At 33.5% G+C, this 25,612-nt stretch overlaps 1 protein-coding gene across 1 annotated transcript in view; it reads left to right on the forward strand.

Annotated features, from left to right (window-relative positions):
• Positions 1-24,274, forward strand: part of LOC113046331 (potassium voltage-gated channel subfamily H member 7-like) — a 41,621-nt gene extending 17,347 nt beyond the window's left edge. Inside the window, exons 6-12 of the mRNA XM_026207221.1 lie at positions 3,205-3,459; positions 9,250-9,455; positions 9,535-9,619; positions 13,562-13,765; positions 16,456-16,612; positions 20,334-20,511; positions 21,537-24,274. Coding sequence (XP_026063006.1) covers positions 3,205-3,459; positions 9,250-9,455; positions 9,535-9,619; positions 13,562-13,765; positions 16,456-16,612; positions 20,334-20,511; positions 21,537-21,773 — 1,322 coding nt within the window. The 3' untranslated portion in view covers positions 21,774-24,274. The remainder of the gene's footprint in view (positions 1-3,204; positions 3,460-9,249; positions 9,456-9,534; positions 9,620-13,561; positions 13,766-16,455; positions 16,613-20,333; positions 20,512-21,536) is intronic.
• Positions 24,275-25,612: the final 1,338 nt, after the last annotated feature.

Genomic DNA, 25,612 nt, shown 5'->3' on the forward strand with positions numbered 1-25,612 from the left:
TGACAAGTAAACTTAACTCAAACGGTTTGAGTAAACAGATATCCTTAAGTAATGTTAACTCAAACCGTTTGAGGAAACCGATTGCCTTAAACCATTTAAGTTGAAAAAACTAACAGTTATGAGTACTCCGAACTTAATTCAGTTGAGTTCACTGAAAGAAGATATACATTGCAATTAAGTGATTAAGTGATTAACTGAGCTTTAGTGATGAACACCTGCTGTTAACAAACATAATTACTGAAGAAAAGAGAGAAAGGAACAACAGCTGACTTCAGACACAGCCTTACTCAAACCTGACAAGTTAACTTAACTCAAACCGTTTGAGGAAACTGATTGCCTTAAACCATTTAAGTTGAAAAAACTAACAGTTATGAGTACTCTTTACTTAATTCAGTTGAGTTCACTGAAAGATGTACATTGCATTTAAATAATTAAGTGATTAACTAAGTGCTGATTGAGAATTAGTGATGAACAGCTGCTGTTAACAAACAGAATCACTGAAGAAAAGAGAAACACAAGAACTACTACAACTGACTTCAGACACAGACTTAGATGAAATCAACTGAAATAAAATACATGAAATCTCTCAAGATCTGATTAAACAACCCCACAAACATGTTTGTTTGATGCTGCAGCATCACCAGCTCCACTTATTAATAACCAGACTGACTTTATTTCTGTCAGACGTCTACAGAAGATCTTATTGAGAATGAACTAAGGTTTAGATGTTGATTTGTTTCATTTGAAGTAACCATGTTAGAGATCAGTGTTTGCTTTAGTTGGGCTCTTGACCCTTGATTTCTGTCTTAGTCTTTTCTCTGGCTGTTATAACCGTGTGTTTCTAAAACACATTTGTTGTAACTCAAAAGCCCAGAAGAAATGCCATCAGTTGTTAATCTGTACCTAGGTGTAGGTTGTTATACTTTATAAAGGTGATGGTAATTATTCATTATTATTCACAGTTATTGATCCATGTGGAGTCTAATCTCTGATGTGTAATTAGAAGTGGACCTAGTAAAAATGAAACTAAGAGCCAGTGATTCTGTAATATTCAATTAATCTTAAAATAACTTCATAAACATTTTGTACACATACTTTTGTCTTCTATGCAAGTAACTGGTCAAACACAGAGATCAATAATCAGAATATGAACCTCTACAATGGTGACAAAAAAACATGCTGCAATGCATGCTGGGTACTATTGTAGAACAAAACTCATCCATGGCGCCCAGCATGCTCTGCAGGATTTTTTTTTTTATGGTCACCATTGTTGAGGTTCATATTCTGATTATTGATGTCTGTGTGTGACTAATTGACACCATAGAAGTCCACACTGTTTGGAAAGTCTTTGTATTAACTGTTTATTACAGAACCACTGGGTCTTAGGATCACTTTTACTGTAATCAATCAAATTACATAACACTTATTTCATCAGAAATTAAACTTCTTATGAATCAATAATTGATGCTTATCACCAATATAAAGTATAACAACCTACACCTAAGTACAGGTTAAGATCTGATGGCATTTCTTCTGGGCTTTTGAGTTACAACAAATGTGTTTTAGAAACACACAGTTATAACAGCCAGAGAAAAGACTAAGACAGAAATCAAGGGTCAAGAGCCCAACTAAAGCAAACACTGATCTCTAACATGGTTACTTCAAATGAAACAATAAATCAACATCTAAACCTTAGTTAATTCTCAATAAGATCTTCTGTAGACGTCTGACAGAAATAAAGTCAGTCTGGTTATTAATAAGTGGAGCTGGTGATGCTGTTTGTGGGGTTGTTTAATCAGATCTTGAGAGATTTCATGTATTTTATTTCAGTTGATTTCATCTAAGTCTGTGTCTGAAGTCAGTTGTAGTAGTTCTTGTGTTTCTCTTTTCTTCAGTGATTCTGTTTGTTAACAGCAGCTGTTCATCACTAATTCTCAATCAGCACTTAGTTAATCACTTAATTACTTGAATGCAAAGTTTTAAAACTTACAGGGTTTAAATCAAGGCAATCTGTTTACTCAAACGATTTGAGTTAAGTTAACTTGTCGGGGTTTACAGTGCATGAAAATGATCAAATTGTTGTATAATTCAAGCACAGTAGCCAATCTGAGTTAGGAGAGAATTGGAGATTAGCAAGTCTGCTGTTAGTAAGAAACTGAATCTTCTCTGTTTGCCATTATTGAGCCCTCATTATTTCAACTCTTTTAATTGATGATTGCACCGCTTATATGAGCACAGTAATTGGCACTTGGAACATTAGTCTGTGTAGTTTAAAGTCTCTCTCCTGCCACTTTAACTGGATGAACACATTGGCAGAAACATCATAATGCAAAACAATTTCATTAGCAGTGGAAAAACACTCTCAACACAAGGCTCTGTTCCAGAACTGAGTGAATTGTCACTTTTAAAGCATCATAAAAGCACTTCAGACACAAAGGCTGTTCAAAAAGACAGACGCCTCTTCTTCTGGCCAAATTTGAAGGCAGCGTGATGTTTCCAAGGCCATAAAGCATTGCAAAATGCTGAGTGAAAAAGTCCATCCAAAAAAAAGTCTTCATAAACTAATAAAAAATTGGGTTAAAAAAAAAAATCTGCTTCAAATAAAAGCTGTACTTTTGAACTTTCTATTGCTGAAAAATAAAATGTATCACAGTAGCAGCACAACTGTCTTCAACATTGACAATAATCAGAAAAGTTTCTTGAGCAGAAAATCCTGAAAAAATAGACACTATTTTTAAAGACTAGACTTTGTTTCTTATCAAAACTAACAAAAAATAAAACATTTCCAATTTCCAAACAAGAAGTTTCCAATTAAGTTCTGCTCAGTGGTTAAAATAATACTGTATTTGTTCAGTACACATGCCTACTGAACCACAAACAATTTTTACTGTATTTTTGATCAAATAAATGTACCCTTGGTGAGCAGAAAGAGGCATCTTTCTGAAACATTAAAAGAATCTTACTGACCCAAACTTAAGCACAGTAGTGCACGTCAAAAACTGTACTTAATATTTATAATAAGAGTACTTAATCGTTAGCACCAGACAACAGTATACTGAAATCAGTTTCAATGCTATAAACAGTAAGGCATCTCTCTCTGTTTCCGAACAGAGCCTATAACATTACAGAATAACAGTGTGTTGATGTAGATAGTGTCTGCACTGATGTACAGTGTTTTTCACCTTCATTCTCGCATCTCTCTGCAGGTCTTAAAGGGCTTTCCTGAGTGTTTACAGGCAGATATTTGTCTCCATCTGAACCAAAGTCTCCTTCAGGGATGCAAGGCTTTCAGAGGTGCAACTCAAGGATGTCTGCGCGCTCTCGCCATGCGCTTCAAAACCACCCATGCTCCTCCTGGAGATACGCTGGTGCACTGCGGGGACGTCCTCACCGCGCTCTACTTCCTGTCTCGAGGATCCATCGAGATCCTCAAGGATGACATAGTGGTGGCCATTCTGGGTACGAGAGCATGCGCTCCTTCTAAACGAAACACTGAAGGAAAAAGACATTAAAAGCAATGCAAGAGAAGGCTTGAGATAAATAATTGGACACCAAATATTTATAGTTGAAAGAGAAAGAGAAATAAATATTGCTTACTTGATAAAAAAGCAAAGTGGCTCTGAATCAAGCAAAATGAACAAATCAAATTAAATTACAACATTAAAATAAATGTAATATATAACATTGATAGATAGACAGACGGACGGACGGACGGAAGGATGGATGGATAGATAGATACAGTAGAATGATAGATAGATAGATAGATAGATAGATAGATAGATAGATAGATAGATAGATAGATAGATAGATAGATAGATAGATAGATAGATAGATAGATAGATTTGAATAGAATAAAACTATAACTAGCCATATATAAAAATTATACAAAAAAATACAGACACACAAAAAAACATTTTAACATTAAAATGAAAACGGAAAATAAAAATAAAAAACCCTTAAAGTCCCTTATGTTTGTTGTTATTCATGCTACAAAAAAAAAAAAAAAGATTCAGGATTCTTTGATAAGCACAAAGATCAAAAGAACAGCATTTATTTAAAGCAGAACATTTTTGTAACATTATAATTGTCTTTACTGAAACTTTTTATTAATTTAATGAATCCTTGCTAAACTGTGTGTGTGTGTGTGTGTGTGTGTGTGTGTGTGTGTGTGTGTATTCAGATTCAGAGAGTAGATCTCTTATAACATGAATTGAATATCCCTGCCTTACATATTTAATTAAGGAATCACTTTTTCACTTATAAATGACTATTTTAATCAGAGGTGGACTATTTTTAAACCTTGTATAATATCTTTCATTAGCCTATTACTCTCACTGTGCTCTTTGTTTCCTCTGATGGATGTTTGCCGAGTGTTTTAGAGGGAGGAATAGTATTTTGTTATAGTAATAGTAGGGTAGTATTTTGTTCCGAACACAATCTTGCAGTCATTAGTTTGTGTGAAAGCCTTACAAGCTTAACACGAGCAGTTCGTGTCAGAGAGAGCGGTGTGTGTCTGACAGGTGTTTCTGAGCTCCAGCGCCGTTTAAAAGCACTGTTTTTTTCCCCTGATGAATATTTGCCGGTTGATCCGGTGACATAATAGGGTCAAAACAAAGAACGGCGCAGAAGGCCACGGGGAACAAGTTCTCAAACCTCACAAAGTGACTATTTATGCTGAAATGCTGTCGAACTGACGTTGAACCCTGAACGCGTGTTTAATGATGTTCTCGGGATCCATTAAAAAAAGAAAGTGCTTCTCATCTCTCCTCTCCCCAGAGTGCTTTGTGTCTGCTTCTTCATGGTGAGGTGATCCCTCGTGAACAGCTGTGTCAGGCGTTTTAGCCGATTGAGTTGAATGTCACCTGCAGCTTATTTCAAGCACAATCGCTCCGAGGGCCTGACATTTAGAGGTCCAACTCAGAGCCCGATGATTTTTTAGATAAACTATAACTTGAGTGAACTTTGGTGGAGAACTGTGGTGACGTTTTTGCCATTTTATAATAGATGATGACTAGGGAAAAAATACTCCTGCTTTTGCTAATAAAATAAAATAACCTTAAACTAACACAGATTAATTAAAATAACTCATGCATGTCCAAATTCCCCGCTGCCGTAATATTAACAGTTTTAATAATATGCTACCATGACGTCTGTTTTTAAATTGTTTATCAACAGTAACGTTATATTGTTTGGATTAACTAGACGAGTAAGGTTAGACAGACATGAATGTTTATTCATAACCATACTGAAAATAAGTAAATATTGTAGCTGATGCTAAATGTCTAGCTAACAAGCTTGCTGGTGCTAACTTGAGGTAATTTTTATAAATAATGTCCAAATATTTTTATTCAACCACCTATATATATATATATATATTACATCTGGGGAGAAAAGAAAGGATGTGGTGTTCAGAACATGGTAACTACAGTAATTATCATAGAGGGGAAGAGATGCACCCAGGGGTGTTTTTACACCACAGACAAGGTTTGGAGAAGGAAAAAAATCATTATGAAAATATAATTATATTTTCCTTAAAATGTTCTTCCTAACTTCAGGCCTTATTATCATGTCATATATAACTGTGATGTTCTATAAAACCACAAACTTTAAAATACTTTTTTCTTACTGGTGAAAATCAGATCATCTCTGTTTTCTCTCAGGTACATCACAGTGTAAGCTTCACAGTGAACATTATTCTCGTCAACGTAGTCCATATCAACAAGAAAAATATATCTTGACTCCATATAGTGGTTATTTTGGAAAAAATCCCAGGTATTTTGAGCAGTAGGATTATATTAAAAAAATGTGCTAATATAAAATTAAATTAGCCTATATAAAATTGCAAACATCTATCTTTCAGTACTTTTTTACTTTTTTTTTACTTAAGTACATAAAAAAACGAGTACTTTTGTACTTTCACTTGAGTAAAATTGAAAAAGGAGTACTTTTACTCTTACTGGAGTAATATTTTATTTTACGTATCTGTACTTTTAATCAAGTTTATTTATTTAATCTTAACTTTTTATTCATCAAAGAATCCTGAAAAAAGTATCACAGATTCCAAAATAATATTTAGCAGCAAAACTGTTGATAATTCTAATAATAAAAATGTAATTAAATTATACATCGAAGAATCCTGAAAAAAGTATAGCAGATTCCAAAATAATATTTGATAGCACAACTATTAATAGTTCTAATAATAAATCATCATATTTTCATGATTTCTAAAGATCATGTGACACTGAAGACTGGAGGAATGATGCTGAAAATACAGCTGCACATCACAGAAATAGATTATATTTTAAAGGATATTAAAATAGAAACCATTATTTTATATATTTTATTTTGATAATTTAGAATTATTACTGAAATACAACCTTTTTTTGTTTCAAACAGTTCATTGAACAATAATAAATGAAGTACCTGAAGCTGACAATGAAGTAAATGTATAATAATTAGCAAAGATGATTAATTTAGCGCTGTAAACGCGCGTGTGAGGGGCGGAGACGCGCCGCGGAGCGTCAGACGCGAGTGAGGACCAAACACAGCAGAACGGTAGGAAACTTCACTCCTCTACTCCTTCACTCACTCTTTTACTATAGCGATTTATTTTTAGATACGTGATCTGATTGTTTCATAGAGTTGTAGAGTTATTAGAGTTATTAGAGAAATAGAGTTATTTTTTACATTCTTTGATCGAGGTTTCCAGATCGGCAATTCGGAGCCTGTTCGCGACTCTGTTGAATCAGATCGGCACTTCGGAGCTTGTTCGCGACTTGGTTGATTCAGATCGGCACTTCGGAGCCTGTTCGCGACTCGGTTGATTCAGATCGGCACTTCGGAGCATGTTCGCGACTCGTTTGATTCAGATCGGCACTTCGGAGCCTGTTCGCGACTCGGTTGATTCAGATCGGCACTTCGGAGCCTGTTCGCGACTCGTTTGATTCAGATCGGGACTTCGGAGCCTGTTCGCGACTCGGTTGATTCAGATCGGCACTTCGGAGCATGTTCGCGACTCGGTTGATTCAGATCGGCACTTCGGAGCATGTTCGCGACTCGGTTGATTCAGATCGGCACTTCGGAGCATGTTCGCGACTCGTTTGATTCAGATCGGCACTTCGGAGCCTGTTCGCGACTCGGTTGATTCAGATCGGCACTTCGGAGCCTGTTCACGACTCGGTTGATTCAGATCGGGACTTCGGAGCCTGTTCGCGACTCGGTTGATTCAGATCGGCACTTCGGAGCATGTTTGAGGTTTTTTTTTTAATTCAGATCTGGACAAGCAGGAAGTGTTTGTCAAACAGTTAATTGGTGATAAATGAATATTTGGACTTGAGGCTTTTTTTTACCTGTAGATTCAGTATGGACCCACACACAAAGGTGGACACACTCTAGACTTAATCATCAGTAGGGCTCTAAACTTTTCATCCATTGTTATTAAGGACGTAGTGTCACAGATCGCAAGAGGCGAAGACTCAAGTGCAGGCAGATGGGAAGACTTTATTTATACGTCACCAAAATAAACAAAAACACAACTGAAACCAGAGGAGCATTCAAAGTTATGAGACATATTGATTAAAATAGTCATTTATAAGGAGAAAAGTGACACTTTAATCAAAATTCTCGAGCAAGAATATTCCATGTGTGTGTATTATTTGTAGTATTATAATTAATATTATATATATATATATATATTTATATACTTTTTATTCAAAATTTTGGCGTCAGTAAGATTTTTTAAGCTAAGAAATTCATACTTTTATTCAGCAATGATGCATTAAATTAATTAAGAGTGACAGTGAAAACATTTATGTTACAAAAGTATCTTTTCATCAAAGGATCATGAATGAAAGTTTTCACCAAAATATGAAGTAGCCTGACAGTTTACAAGCACAACTCTGACAATAAGCAGAAGTTTATTAAATATATGCAGCCTTATCATATATATATATATATATATTACATACCACAGACAGTTGTGTGCGGTTAGGTTCTTCATTGTTTACTAAATTTCTTTGGTTCTGCAGCAATGATATGCTGCATCACATCTGTCATGTCACTCAACACATGTCCTGTTTTCAGATGCACACAATAATCAATACAGTAAAGGCATAAATTATTAAATATATGCAAAGAAGACGAGACTAACCACTATGCGGGATGCAAACAGAGGAAAGAAGAATCGAATTCAGTTGGCAAATATAACAGTGACACCTTTGAAAATTTTACAGTCAGGCTTTATTCTTTATTCTTTTCAGTTTCCTAAAAATAACATTTAAGGAAACTATACAGGCTTTCATGATCGACTTAAACCATCTTAAATCACAAAAACATGTCAAATCCCGTATTCTCAGGGTTTCTCCAAGCTTTATGAAAGAAAATGTAAGACTTTAAGATCAGTTAAGGGATAAAAAGTTTCACTCAAAAACTGTTGCAGTTTTTATTAATATTTTAAATTAGTTATTTTATTTTAGTTTTAATCAAATTGTAAAGTTTTATGTTATTGTCCGTTTTAGTAGTTTTGTATATATACATATATGTGTGTGTGTGTGTGTGTGTGTTTGTGTGTACTTTTTACCCATGTTTAACTCGTTGAATATAGTAGTTTTTCTGTTTCATTTCAGTTTGTTGTTTATTTCTAGTACTAAAATTGTTTATGTATGGTTTTGGTTTTCAATTTCTCAGAAAACATTACTTAAAATCTTGATTTTGCATCTCAAATAAATGTATCTTGCTTTAAGGAAATGTAGATATTTATACTCGAATACGAGACGAAGATACAAAAAATTATATTCATTTTTTGAACTGCATGCAACATTTAATGCCATTATTTTATAAATTCAAGATTTTTGGCTCTAACCTTTTTATGGCCTTGATTTGTGAACATGCAACTTAAGACGTTTTCGGACCTTAAGCCCAACAGAAACCCCGACGATGAGGCCTTTAAACAAAAGCAAGGGAACAATCATTTGTTATTTAATAAGAGCATATACTATACCTGACATCATCTGATTCATAATCTCTGCGGAGATAATCCGCATGCACAGATTCTGACCTAAACTGACACCGCTTGCACAGACACGCTTATACAGACACAATCAACATCTGAAATCCAGCGCAGATGCATGCTACCACATGCACACAGACAGATCTCTGTCACAGCACTTGTCCAGATAATCCAACATTTGTCCAAAAATACCATGCAGACTTATGATATGCCAAACCTGAATGTGTCTTTTGTTTCTCCAGGTACGAATGACATATTCGGCGAGATGATCCACCTGTATGCGAAGCCCGGGAAGTCCAACGCAGATGTGCGAGCGCTCAGCTACTGTGACCTGCACACCATCCAGAGAGAGGAGCTCCTGGAGGTTTTGGACATGTATCCAGAGTTCGCTGACTATTTCCTCACCAATCTGGAGCTGACCTTTAACCTGCGGGATGACAGTTCAAAGGTTCTTCCCATCAACAGCTAGAAATTAACCACACTAAATAGACTAAATTAAATCATCATTATTATTATTGTTTGTTTAGGCCACTTATTCACCAGCCAGTGATTCAGACGGAGAGGAGACCAAGAGCCGAAGGAAGATCTCCTTTAAACGCAAACCATCCAAAGGTGAATATGATCTGTTTATTAATTATATCACACCATTGCAGGAATTTAAGGGTAAAAATTGTTACAATTTACAGTTTCAGTTCAGATTAGTAAAGACAACACACATTACAAAAATGCACCGTAATGTATAAAAATTATTATATCTAAAAAATCTTTTGCTGTATTTACATGATAAAAATGCAGTAAAAACAGTAATATTGTGAAGTACTTCTACAATAAAAAATAAAATAAAAATTGCGATATATTATAAAATGAAATTTATTCCTGTAATGTAAACCTGAATTCAGCATCATTACTTCAGTGTCACAAGATCCTTCAAATTCTAATTTTGCTGCTCAATAATTATTTTATTATTAATGTTTTATTATTAATAATTTATTATCAATGTTTAAAATACTTGTGCTGCTTCATATTTTGGTGGAAGCTGTGATACATTTGAATACATTTTATTTTCAGGATTTTTTGATGAATCGATTCTTTAATAGAACAGCATTTATTTGAAATATAAATCTTTTGTAACATTATAAATGTCACTATTGTCACTTTTTAATAATTTTTTTGTGTGTCCTTAATGAATAAAAAGCCTTCATAACCTATATATTTTTTTCTTTAAACGAATCATACAACTCTGTGTGTGCTGATAGCCTATATATATGTGTGTGTGTGTGTGTGTGTATAGAGAGAGGGAGAGCTGAATACTATTCATGTATGATAAGTGATGATGCTGCAAATCCAAACAAGATTTTTAAGCACAGTACTGAGAGCGCTTTGTTATGAACGACCTCCTGGTCTCATCTGACTCAGGTGCCTCTATCATTTTGGTTTTATTAGACCTGAGTGCAGCATTTGACACAGTATGTCACTCTATATTACTTAATAGACTAAAGAGTTGACTCATTATCTCTGGCACTGTGTTTGACTGGTTCAGATCCTACCTTACAAATAGATCCCAGCTTGTTGTTCTGGGAAATAACAAATCAGACATTAGTCAGGTCCAATATGGTGTCCCTCAGGGTTCTGTTTTGGGGCCCGTACTATTTAGCATTTATATGCTTTCTCAAATCATTAGAAAACATGGTCTTGGTTATCATTTTTTATGCTGACGATATCCAAATATACATCAGTTCAAAGTCTGATGTTACAGTTTGTTCTGCAATCCTTTCTGAATGTTTGCAGGAAAAAATTAAATAGCTCTGAGGGCCCTATTTTAACGTTTTAAATGCAAAGTGTAAAGCGCACGGTGCAGGTGCACTCAGAGGGTGTCCAATTCCACTTTTGCTATTTTAACAAAGGAAAATGGTCTGTGCACCGCTGTGCATTTTAGGAATGGGTTGTCCCTTGTGGTTCTTCTTATTGGAACACCAGCAGCCATCCATAAAAAAGTAGCATTTTTAATCTGACACTGGATAACAGTTCTGTACTGCCGTCTACACAAGCTCGTAACCTTGGTGTCATATTTGATGATAATTTGACATTCGAGGCTCCCATTAGGAGTGTTACTAAATCAGCATTTCATCATATCATCTCAGAAATATTGCTAGGATTGGATCATTCCTTTCTGCACCTGATACTGAAAGTCTCATCCATGCTTTTATCACTTCAAGAACTGATTAGGGCACTTCTCTTTACATTGGTCTATCAGCAAAATCTATCAGAGGACTTCAATATATTCAGAACTCAGCAGCACGTGTTCTCACTAACAGCCTAACAACTAACAGTGGTGTCGTCTGTAACTAGCACTGGCTTCCAGTTCAATCACGTCTTGAGTTTAAAACACTTGTTTTAACTTATAAAGCTGTGCATGAATTGGCTCCTTCTTATGTTTGTGATTTAGTTACCTCTTACATGTCTTCTCGTCCTCTTCGCTCTGCTGATTCTCTTCATCTTTATCAGCCCCACTCCAGATTATCCAGAGAATTTAGCATTTTAATTTGTTTTTTACATTGTTGTAGCGCTTAGGGTGTGAGAAAAGTGAATTATAAATAAAATGTATTATGTATATATATATATATATATATATATATATATATATATATATATATATATATATATGTGTAAATATATATATATATATATATATATATATATATATATATATATATATATATATATATATATATATATATATATATATACAGCACACACAGAGTTGTATGATTTGTTTGAAGATGCATTCTTGCAGGATAAACTGTTATTTTTTTATAGCTGTAATCATGATGATCATCTATATCTCTGGTGAGCTCTTAAAACACTGTGTGGACGTTTTAAAATGCTTTGCGTGGAAAAACACTTAGCATGGCTTAAATGCACTACTACAACAACCAGGGAGAACCAAATATATGGTAATAAAATCAGTTTACTCTGAACTCCAAGGACAAAGACAAAATATATGTGAAGTGTCTCTATGACCTCATAAATGTCTGTTATGAGGAAACCGCTTAATGCTGGTTAATGTACTGAGAAAGTGACTGGAAACACCATTTAGTTTTTGACCCTCACTGATCATAAATACTCTCTCTGAGCTCTGAATGTCTTAATCGTGTATACTATACTAAACAACGACAGGTAAAATTCACATTTCTGTAATGCTAAACAATTATTATGCCATTAAATAGTATTTTTAATGGACAATTTTTGCTAGAAAAAAAGTTGTGAGTTTTACTATTACTATTTATTTATTTTTGTACATAACAGAAAATATTATGCATATTTTAACAAGGCAGCAAAATAATCATTAAGGTCTTCCAAAGTTGTTTTTATTTATAGTGGGTAAAATAAATTACATGTTGACTAAACAAAATGCTTTTAGTTTTAGGGTATAAATTCTACTTTAATATTATAATTTAGTTTAAACTAATTTGGCTTTTATGGTCAAATTAAGTTGTAAAAATCCAAAAGTTATAAAACAATAATTGTGTAATTATAATTATATAATAAACAATTATATATATATATATATATATATATATATATATATATATATATATATATATATATATATAAATATATATATATATATATATATATATATATATATATATATATATATATATATATATATATATATATATATATATATATATATATATATAAACTACAGCTGGGTCTTTATAATAAATTACTTGTTATGAATGATTTTGTCTTTGGAAAATAATATTTGAACACTTTGTATTGAACTAAAAAAAAACGAATACATTTATGTTTTTTACTTTATTTTAAGTGAAAATTCTACCTACATATTATAGCTAATTTAGCATTTATTTATTGTTAAATTAAAATTAATAATAAAATAAAATGAAAAAAAAATAAAAATAAATGACCTACAATAAGTAACATTTTAGCATAATAAAAACAAATAAACCAAAAAATTACTAAGTATGTAATCATTTTACTTAGTATGAATGTTTTTCAGTGTGTTTGGAAAATAAATATTTTGTGGTTTATTTTAAATTAAATTAATTTCTGGTTTGAACTAGTGCTGTCAAACAATAAATCACGAGTAATCGCATCCAAAATAAAAGTTTTAGTGTGTATACTGTGTATATTTATTATGTATCTTTAATATAAATACATTCTTACGCTATAATTTTTGAAAATATTTACATGCATTTACATATATATATATATATATATATATATACACTGTATTTATATATACAATTTATATTATATATAAATATAATTAATATACAAATATAACATATTTTCCTTAAATATATGCATGTATTCAAAAATTATATATATATATATATATATATATATATATATATATATATATATATATATATATATAGGTCCAAAGTATATTATTTTCAGTGTGCTCTGAAACTCTTTCGGATTAAAAACATGTTTCGTACAGTGTTCTTGTTGTTGTTTTCCATGGAGTCTGTCCCAGAATTTGTTTTTGAGTACATTTTGTACCTCTGACCGATCGTCCCGTAGGAGGAAGCCTGAAGGAAACAGACAGCGAGTGCAAGAAGGAGCGGCGAGAGTCTCGTCTCAGCTCTAAGAGAAGCTCAGAGGACCGTCACACCTCCAGAGAGGAACAGCAAAGGCTTCTGGGAGCAGGTATAACAGAGTATCCATCAGTACAGAGCTACACCTGCAGTCCTCCTGCTGAAGACATGGAGAAGACCACATATGATGGTGAGCATTCAGAGTTCGTTCACTGTCGCTTCAAATCTGAAGGGACAAATACACCATACATTATCTCCTAATTCATTCAAAAACTCATTTGGCCTGATGCACATGGCTGGGAATTGGAGACAAATGTCAAAGTCAGTTAAAAACCGAGTAAGGTCAAGTCTAGGGGAAGATTGTGCTCATTACGTGGTTTGTTTGCGAGACATCGCTCTCCTGTCTGTTTCCCAAAAAGCCCATTATGCTTAATAAAGGTTTCAGTGGATCTCATCGAGTCTGACTTGGGCATTCAGTCACAAACATCTTTTATTCACAAACACAGCTCAAGTCGCTAATAGTCACTAATGAGATCGATGTGTGAATCTGTCATCATCTAGCCATTCAAATATTATAGAGCAGATCATGACAGGAAAAACCTCAGCGTAAATCCTTATTTCTTTGCGTACAGGGAATGTTTTACTTGTAGCTGTTGTTGAAGTGTACCATTTATTTATTTTATATATATTAATTTGCTTAAATAACATGTTCTATCAGTTGTCCCTTTTTGATGTAGAATCATCACAAAATAATAACGATTTATGCTGATCGTCCAAAACCCTACAGACGTTTGGTGAGCACATTATATTTCATTATAGAAATAAATTATTCATCTTTTTTTAACTAACAGTTTAATTGTTCAATTTGATTCAACTTTTATTTTCAATCTTTGACTTTAAATTGATTAGTATTACATATACATACATATATATATATATATACACTCTGATGGCATCATATTTAACATATTTATAGAAATCATATATTACCAATGTGCCATGTTCTGCAGTTTTTATATTATATTTTTTATATGAATGTATTTACATATGTACATATAAATGTATTAATTTTTTTTCTTGATGGCAATATTTATAGCCATTAATTTTAATTAATAATTTTGTATTTTCTATCATTTAGTTGATCATTTATATCAACTTTTTAAATGTAACTGTATATTTTCTAATGTCGATTTTTAAACTTTTCAATTTATTCTACCTGGAAATGATAAATTATTTACACTCCTCTGTCGCTTTTTGATGTCATAAAAAATAAAAGTATATCGACCTTCACACGTTTTAAAATACTCTGTACATTCGGTGCTTTCAGCTTTCAGAAGCAGCAGGCTTTCAGTTTGATGGATGACTTCAAAACAAACAAACCATCGCACATTCGTCCTTAAAACTTTTCAGACATGTTAGTCCTTAAAACACTGCTCGACAGGATATAAAAGGAAACAGAGCTCGGACGCAAATATAAAAAGAATTGATCGCATCGGTCTGTTCCTAAATCCAGGCTAAAGCAGCATGATGAGCAAGAGAGAGAAAGAGTGAGAGAGAGAGAGGTACATGCCACGGTAAACAGGGTCTTTCAGGAGCTTAAGGCACAGCGCGGCCCGTTTTACAAGCTTTAGGAAAATCCAGCGGCCAGATCTTCCCTAACTCTCCTGAACGAGCACACAGTGTTCCCTCCTGCGCTTCAGCCACGCAAACTACTGGAAAATGCCCTCCACGTGCACAAACACACTCGACTCAATATGATTATCATGCCATTGTAATGTTAAAGCAATTGTACCCCCAACAATTTAAATGTCGTAATCATTTCCCTTCATGCCTTTCTGAACCCACGCCATAATTGAGACTGTTAAACACCAAAAAGGACGAAAAGCACAACTAAATTGTTTAAAAGGTGATATAACATTGTACACTATTTTTCTGATCTTTTCATAGTCATATGATAGAAAGCTTTTCAGGCTGAAAAACATGCAGTTTTTATAATCTTCCTTGATTTTTGAATTTGAAGTATGCAATTACTACCAATATATTACTGAAAGTAGTATTTCAAGATAAACACTCTTTGTATTGCTTTGCAATATATGTTTTGAATATTAAATTTAAATATAATCTAAATACATTTAAATATACTCATACTAAGACATATTACTGGAGATATAGACCGATGGCTGATATTTAGTGTATTTCATTTTATGTAAGTATTCGGCTAAACTATTATCAAGATCATTTCTTGCTGATTTACAAGTTAAAAGAATTGCATGCCTCTGAATAAAATGTTTTTTCCTCCTCACGTATTAGCTCCATATTCTCACTTTTGTGACTCTGGACCACAAAAGCAGTCTTAACTGTCAATTATATTAATTCATATGTATAGGTAAATGAAAGCTGAATAAATAAGCTTTACATTAATGCATGGTTTGTTAAGGTAGGTCAATATTTGGCAGAGATACAACTATTTGAAAATCTGGAATCTGAGGATGCAAAAAAATCTAAATACTGAGGAAATCATCATTAAAGTTGTTCAAATGAAGTTCTTAGCAATGCACATTACTGATTAAAAATTAAGTTTTTATATATTTGCGGCAGGAAATTTACTAAATATCTTCATGGAACATGATCTTTATTTAATATCCTTATGATTTTTGGCATAAAAGACAAATCAATAATTTTGACCCATACAATGTTTTGTTGGCAATTGCTACAAATATACCCCAGAGACTTCAGACTGCTTTTGTGCCCCAGGGTCACATATGATGCGTAAAAGCCAGATGCATCAAATAGGATACAAAACAAAAAGGATTCTGTCTATAAAGTAAAAACTGAATGAAATGACACAACAGTAATGTGTGTGTATCTTATCTGTTTCAGAGATGCAGACTGATGGATGGGTAGCTGACAGTGTGAAAGCAGACATGGACACGGCTGCACAGGAGCACGGCGCCGCTCAAGATGATGATCTGGACTGTGACGTCACGTACGGAGAAGTGGAGCAGAGACTAGACCAACTGCAGGAACACCTGAGCAGGTAAAACCCAGATCACGCTTCATTAGGAAACAATGCATTGCATTGAATATGATCAGAAACACAAACTTGTGATTGCATGCCCTGAATTAATTTTATTTAAATGGGAAGTGAATGCGTGGAAAAGTGGGCATTACATACCATGAATGCATCAGATGAATGAAAGTTAATATAGGTTTTATATATATATATATATATATATATATATATATATATATATATATATATATATATATATATATATATAACTTAATGTTCATCATTATGACACAACACTGTTTTTGTATGTTTTAATAATTAAATAATACAAATAATTATTATAAAAAATGTATTTAATAATTAAAAAAATACATGAATTAAATAAAAAAATCTAATTAAATCTTTTTAAATTTGTAATAATCTATCCCATTGTTAAAGTAATTTTTTACTATTTACTAATTTTATTAAATAAAAATATATAGGACAGTTATTAAAAATAAAATACTCATACACAAATACACAAACTAATGCTGCATTGCTGTATAGCATTAAATACATTATTTCGGTTTATTTTTTTTTATCATGTTAGCTTCCCTTGAGTCATATGTAACATTTATGTATAACATGTACATTTTTTGGGTGTCAGTATCAATATGTTAGTCTTGAAGTTATCTATAAGCCAGTGTGCTCCAAATCAGGTGTGTCTTACCATTATATTTTAATGTATCGTCGGCATATATATTAAACACTTTTAAAACTACACAGTCTAAGCATGATTATGATCACTTTTTTGTTTTACTAAGAGTTTCATATTGAATCAATAAGACTGTGGCTGTCAAATGCGGCTTTACCGAGCTCAACCACTCTGGCCTGAGCAGATATAAACAAAACACTATTTTAAAAAGGGGGCGGGGCTGCTCAATATGCCCCGCCCTGTCTTCCTGTTTCAGTTGACATTATGTCACCACATAATATAATGCTGCGTGTTTCAGGGCACTTCAGGGGACCTTTAAGAAACATTTGAAATGGTGAAGTACTGTGTGCATCTGTGAGAGCTGTGCGAGTCTTCCGTACACTACAACAAATTACACTAAGCACATGCACGCCTGCAGTAAACATTACTATAAAAACATTGCTTGTGGTTATCATTCACATGCACATGAAAATTAGCCTCAGCTGACAAAACAAGTTTAGATAACGGCAGTTAAAGCGCACACACACACACACACACACAGACAGTGGAGCAGCAGAATCACAGCAGGTGGTATTTTTAGCTGTAACACTGGCTTACAGAGAAAGACACACCAGGCAGCAAAACCCTGCATCAGCTGAGCGCCACATCACACATCTTACAGCACAGAATCAGATGAAACCTCACAAGCACAAGTACAGCTCACATTCAACCAAAACATCTAACATTAGGTTTTTATTGAAGACAATGAAGCCTGTTTTTGGACCATTACTATTCGTTGTATATTGTATATTCTATTGGCCTTCACCAACCCTACACCTAACCCTAACCCTCACAGGAAACTTTGTGCATTTTTACTTTCTCAAAAAAACTCATTCTGTATGGTTTATAAGCGTTTAGAAAAATGGGGACATGGTTATGTCCTCATAAGTCACCCTCTCCTTGTAATACCTGTGTCATACCCATGTCATTATACAGAGTTGTGTCCTGATATGACACAAAAAACAAGAGCATATATATATATATATATATATATATATATATATATATATATATATATATATATATATATATATATATATATATATATATATATATATATATATATACACACACACACACACACACACACACACACTCACACACATTTCAGCATGATTCCGCTATGAACTTGAAACAGCTGCGTTCTGCGTCTCATAAATTGAATCCACACTTGTGTATTTCTGCACACAAGATTTATTACAGCTTCAGTTCCATACGGAAAATTATTAGATGCTCTGTGTTGCAAATGCTAACCATTCAATTCAGCTCAAGAAATCATTTTGCTTCAGTGTCGTTGGGCTGCGTGTGCGCAAAGACGGAAGGAACATCGCCAGCCTGCAGACTCCAAGAAAGGAGGGAAGGAGGGATGGTCTTATTCCTTTGTTTCCTGACTCTCTGTTATAATGATTAGGTGTGTCTTACACACTTCTGAGCAACCCTCATATCACACCGCTGAACTCAAATCATACTCCCTCCGCACACATCCATTATCTGGAAGGAAAATGAACATGCCTCCTCAAGCTTCAGGTGTCAATTTTAAGGAGTGTTAATAATGAAAGTGCCCTTCTGAAATGCTCGTGAAAGGCCAGCTCATGGTTTCTATGCTTGAAGCAATCATCTCTCTCTCTCTACTCTGCCCTACAAACTAGGTCATCAATAACTTCATCATGACAGTTTAGCAGGTAAAGTGATGAATTGGAAACAAGTAATCAGATGCATGCAATGCTGACAGATCAGTGCAAGATCTCCCCCTGCTGGACAACAACAGTCAACACACATCAACCGTGCACCATTTCATTACATTGAACTGTTACATGAAGAGCTTACAGAATTAAAGACTTACTGCAGTTATCTTCTGTAAAGCATTTGAAAGTAGTACTTTGTGAAAAGAGCTATATAAAAGTGACCCTGAACCACAAAACCAGGCATAAAGGTAATTGTCATAATTCAGTCATAAGCTGAATAAATAAGATTTCCATTGATGTATGGTTTGTAAGGACAGGAGAATACTTGGCTGAGATACAACTATTTAAAAATCTGAAGTCTGAGGGAGCAGAGAAATCTAAATATTGAAAAATCACCTTTAAAGTTGTTCAAATGAAGTTCTTAGCAATGTATATTACTATTCAAAAATTATGTTTTTATATATTTACGGTAGGAAATTTACAAAATATCTTCATGGGACAGGATTTTTACTTATTATCCTATTTAATTTTATTTTGTATTTTATTTTTTGGCTTAAAATATATTTGTTTTTGACCCATACAGTGTATTTTTGACTATTACAAATAATATAAAATTAAAATAAAATATAAAATACTTTATTTTTTTTATTTAACTTACTTAAATATTTATTATTTATTTTAATATGTAGCTTATTATTTATTTAATGTTTTCTAAGTTTGCACACATTGTTTATCCAAAAATGAACAACAGAACCACTATATGAAGGGTTAACAGAATTAAAGACTTTTTACTGCAATTATACAATTAAAACCAATTATAGGAACCATTTGATGCACGTCACATAAAATATTTTTATGATTACTTTGTCTTATTTTGGTAATTTAGGGTCTGTTATTTTTTTATATACAGTAAAATCAGTACTATTGTGAAATTTTTTTACAGAATAAAATAACTTCTTTCTGTGTGAAAATTTAATTTATTCTTGTGATGCACAGCTGTATTTTCAGCATCATTACGCCAGTCTTCAGTGTCACATGATCTTCAGAAATCATTCTTATATGCTGATTCGCTGCTCAATGGTGTTGTTATAACAGCATTTATTTAAAGTAGAAAACGTTGTAACAAAATGTCTTTACTGTCACTTAAGATCAATCTCTTATGCTTCCTTGCTGAATAATGTTATTATATTGAACAAACACATTACAGACTCCAAACCTTTGAATATTAGTGTAGTTACAGAAACTTGAACAACACATGTTTCATCCTGTCACAGAGATCTATGAATGTATGGTGAGTTTCACTGCGCTCTGGTTCCTGTCTCACCAGGTTAGAGTGTCAGATGACGTCAGACATCCAGAATATCCTGCAGCTGCTGCAGAGACAGACGTGTTTGGGACCCCCGGCCTACAGCAGCCTTAGAGCCGGTCCCGAGGACAAGAGACCAGCCATCAGAGTGCAGCCCGTGGCTTCTGTTCCCAGCATCCCACAGCACTGCACAGCACAGGTGCCACATGCAACAACAGGAACAAAAACTGAACCGTTAACTAAACCAGATGTCATGTGTATGTGTGTGCATGTATACATACATTATATATGTTTATGATGCTTAACTCCTAATAAGCATCATACGTTTTGAAGATGCATCCTAAGTTACAGTACATACCTGAGGTCTACATAGAGTTTCTTCGCTTATGAATAATTTATTTTACCGTTAACAAATCTTTTTCACTGCATCTGAGATATGCATTAAATAATTCTAATATTGCATGAATAAGTGCATATTTTATGCCCTGATTCTCTAAGAGCATTGAGAAGTGTTTACTGGCATAATAGTATGTGTTATATGGTGACACTGGAATGAGATCACATGACCAGCTGTAGGGCGCCATCTGCTGCAGACACTGATTATTTTTCATACATTTCATATCAGCCTTTTTGTGATCAGTCATGGTCAGTCTAAATATAGAGTAGGTGTATTATAGATTTATACAAAATTTGTAAATGTATAAAAAATAAATAGATATTTTTAATTATTAAAAAAAAAAATATCTATACAGTACATATGTCAGTGTTAACACAGATTTTTTTTTTTTTTTTTTTACTGAACAATGTTTTTAAAAACCTAATAATTTTAATTCAGCTAGTTCTGAAATTAAAAAATAAAACTATATAGACATATTAAAAACAATAATAATAAAAATGGCAAAAACTCAAAATAAAATGACTAAAACTTTAACAAATATTAAAATAAAAAAACAAAAATGTAAAAAGAAAAATTATTCATGAAAAAAAAATATAATAGTATCTCACTGATACTAAAAAAATAAAAAATAAAGTTTCCAGATTTTTTTCTCTGAAGGTTACTCCTAAAAAATGTACCATGCTGATTAAATCCGGATGTAATTGGCTGCTTTAAGGACTACACATTTCATTTTAATAATGCATTTCCGAATCATGCACAACACTGAAATACACATGCTAAATGTTCATCATCACCAATAAACAATGCACTAAACCCCTCTTTTACAGAACGCTGACTTTTTGGCCATGACGAACCCCAAAGACTCTCTATCAGGTTTGGCCTTTACAGACTCCAACCCAAAGCAGAGCCCCAGGACATGGTCCCCACAGGCATCCAGCACCACGTACCGCTTCACAAACAGCCAGACTCTTCCTCTGACGCGCCAGCAGTCCAGATCCCTGCTCCCAGACACCACAGCCGCTCTGGAGCTGCACAGACCGCCGTCTGATCCAGCACTGCACTGACCACAACAGCTCTTCCACACCTACATGGAGGCATAAAGGATGTAATGAAAACAGGCACTGGCCAAAACTTGAGATTCACTGCTGGCTCTCGCCTGTACAGTACATTAGCTTCCTTTTCCTGGAAGATCTGGAACGGATTCCTGGACCACACTTCCGTTATCAGGAAGTCAGAGACATTTCTAGGACACTTTTTTTCACAATCATGTGTTCTGCACAGATTTACACCAGTGTGAGACTCAGGACATTGATGGTGGTTAATATATAATACTGGCAGAATCTCTTCCGTGATTTATCATTATCATTCTAAATTATAATAATAGCATTTTACACTTACACTTGCAGAACCCTGTAGAATAATATACTGTACGGTGTGGTCCACTAATGAATTTTTATTTATTTATTTTTTGCATTATTTTCTAATAAAGTGTTTTTCACAAAAATTAAACAGTATGTTATACAAAATATTTTGAATATATTTTGCAAATAAAACATTATTTCGACAAAATTTAAAAAAAATTAAGTTGCAAACTTAAAAAAAAACTGTAGCAAACCAAAATTATTTATAAAAAATAATAAACAAGTATAAATGTTATTTTCAATGTGCTTTGAGTTTTGAACCCCACTAGTAAAAAATATTAAATTTATTTAGAATGTATTTTTTTTATTTTATTAAATGTATTCATTTAATTTTTTATTAAGATTGAATATTTATTTGCATTATTGCCTAATTTAGTACATTTTTAACTATGAAACATTGTTACAAAATATATTTGAATTTGAAAAGTTAAATTGCAGCTTACACATAAAGGTGAATTTTTATCACAACATTTATCAATTTTGATGTAAATTCATTTTACATCATAAAATTTCATATATAAATAATAAAAAAAGTATATTCTCTCGGTTTTGGACCTCACTGTAGCAAAATATTGTTTTTTTTTATTCACTTGAATTTTTTGGAATCTTACTTAGCTGCCATGTACAGTACACACATGATACCCCTCTATGAAATGAAAAGAGATGCATGGCTGAAGGTTTTACGCATTGCATGTTTACTGCAGCAACATATTGGGAAGCAGATTTACTGTATGTCGGCATGTTTCAGAGCTAATCACTGAATGCACTCCTCTCTATTTGACTAGGTTTATTTGCACATGGTCATTTTAGCTTGAACCAAGCTCTGCACGACATAAAAAATGACATTGAGCAGCTTCTTTGCAAGCACTGGCGAACAAGACAGCCAAACGTGTAATAATAATAATATGGAATACAAACATACATTTTATTGCACCAAATGTGAGGAATAATGAATCATAGACACTCAAAACTATAACTCAAAAAGATGCACAGGAAATATCGTAGGGGTGCACAAACTCAACACACGTCCATTTATGATGTCACTGTACGCCACTGTTTGCAAAGCACACCTTAGTCTCATATGTAGCTACAGTATGAATATATATGCATACTAAGATTTTTATTAAATTCTCGCTTCATTCAAAATCTTCTTACAACAAAATCACTTTGTTTTCCAAATATTTAGCCTAGAGAAGATTCTGTTGCACATCCTGCTAGCAATAATGATAAGACACTGGATCTTTACACTCTTGTTTCTCGTCTAAAGGGTTGATTTGCTGATTTGTTTTGAAAAGACTGTAATATTTAACATGATCTGAGGGGAAATTTTTGCATCTGTTTTCTATTTCTGTAATATTAGCTTATACCTAAAAATATATATTTATACCCAGTAACATACTGGAGTTTTATTTTATTTTTATTTATTTATTTTTGTATGTGCAATAAACACTTTCGTGAAGTTCTAGATTTTGCCACTTGATTTAAAAGTTGCAGCTTTAATTTGAGCTATTTTATTTCTGTAAAATAAATTATGTCACTGTATTTTGGATTACAAGCAAGCAATCTAGTAAATTGCACAGAAACGTGTATTAACAATCATCACACCAACAACAACAAAAAAAAACTCTAATCTGCAGATGAATGCATTAAATCTCATTGGAATATCGTTCGTTTCTGCATGAAATGATGATATCTGCACTTTATTTTAACATAAAGACTACATGCCCTTATAATAAATATCACCAACCTCTGCATGAATGTGTGAGTGCATATGAGTGCATGTACGCGCCATTATCTTTAATTTAGTATTTACATTTTATTTATATATGTGGCGTTTTGCTGCATAACAATCATATTGAAGACAGCCAGAAGCAGAGGTGGAATTTTGTTTTGTTTTTAGTTTTCGGACATATTCAAAATTGTTAATAAATCTGCAAACATTTGCACGTAACACTTTCACTTTTTATCCCAGTGTTTCACTTTGACTGACATGTTTTTATAGTTTGCACTGTATGGTTTGTACACCGCAATACTCTACAGGTGTTTTGAATGTGTCTTATTTAAAGATTGATTTATAATATACATATATTTGATGCATTTAGGCAATGACTTTTGACTAACTGTACAAACAAATATATAAATAAAAGGAATGCATATCAGTTTTGCGTTTACTGTTTTTCCTATGGATGTTTAAAGAGTCAAAATTATTTTTTTTTAAGGAAGAGGCACTTAAATATAAAATTAATACTCGTTAATAAAAATTTGATTGTCACTAGTGAAAAATAAACCCTAAATAGCAACACAAAATCACAGCAATTTTATAAACACCTTCCTGTCAATATGAAATGATAATTTAGTATTTAAAATTTTATACGATATATTATTTTCAGCTTTTATTTCACACTCACTTTTTCTCACGCTCACTGATCGTAAACTACGATGGTAACGTTTATTCTCGCTGTAGTATTGTTGCCGTCGCCATGTTGAGAAGCTGTGTGTTTCATTGTGAAGGCGAAAGAGGAAACGTCTAGAAATCAGTGGTTAAGTTGTATTTACAACTATGTCTCATAACTTTAAATGCCCCTCCAGTTTCATTTGTGTTTTTGATTATTTTGGTGACGTACAAATAAAATCTTTCCATCTGCCTGCACTTGAGTCTTCCCCTCTTGCGATCTGTGACACTACGTCCTTAATAACAATGGATGAAAAGTTTAGAGCCCTACTGATGATTAAGTCTAGAGTGTGTCCACCTTTGTGTGTGGGTCCATGTACATGCTGAATCGACAGGTTAAAAAAAAGCCTCAAGTCCAAGTATTCATTTATCACCAATTAACTGTTTGACAAACACTTCCTGCTTCGATGTCCAGATCTGAATTTAAAAAAATCTCAGACATGCTTCGAAGTGCCGATCTGAATCAACCGAGTCGCGAACAAGCTCCGAAGTGCCGATCTGAATCAACCGAGTCGCGAACAAGCTCCGAAGTGCCGATCTGAATCAACCGAGTCGCGAACAGGCTCCGAAGTGCCGATCTGAATCAACCGAGTCGCGAACAGGCTCCGAAGTGCCGATCTGAATCAACCAAGTCGCGAACAGGGTCCGAAGTGCCGATCTGAATCAACGGAGTCGCGAACAAGCTCCGAAGGGCCGATCTGAATCAACCGAGTCGCGAAAAGGCTCCGAAGTGCCGATCTGAATCAACCTAGTCGCAAACAGGCTCCGAAGTGCCGATCTGAAAACTTCGATCAAAGAATGTAAAAAAATAACTATTTCTCTAATAACTCTATTAACTCTACAACTCTATGAAAGACTCAGATCATGTATCTAAAAAATAAATCGCTATAGTAAAAGAGAAATAATAAGAGGAGTGAAGTTTCCTACCGTTCTGCTGTGTTTGGTCCTCACTCGCGTCTGACGCTCCGCGGCGCGTCTCCGCCCCTCACACGCTCGTTTACAGCGCTAAATTAATCATCTTTGCTAATTA

This window comes from Carassius auratus, chromosome 27, assembly GCF_003368295.1.
Source record: "Carassius auratus strain Wakin chromosome 27, ASM336829v1, whole genome shotgun sequence".
NCBI lineage: Eukaryota > Metazoa > Chordata > Actinopteri > Cypriniformes > Cyprinidae > Carassius > Carassius auratus.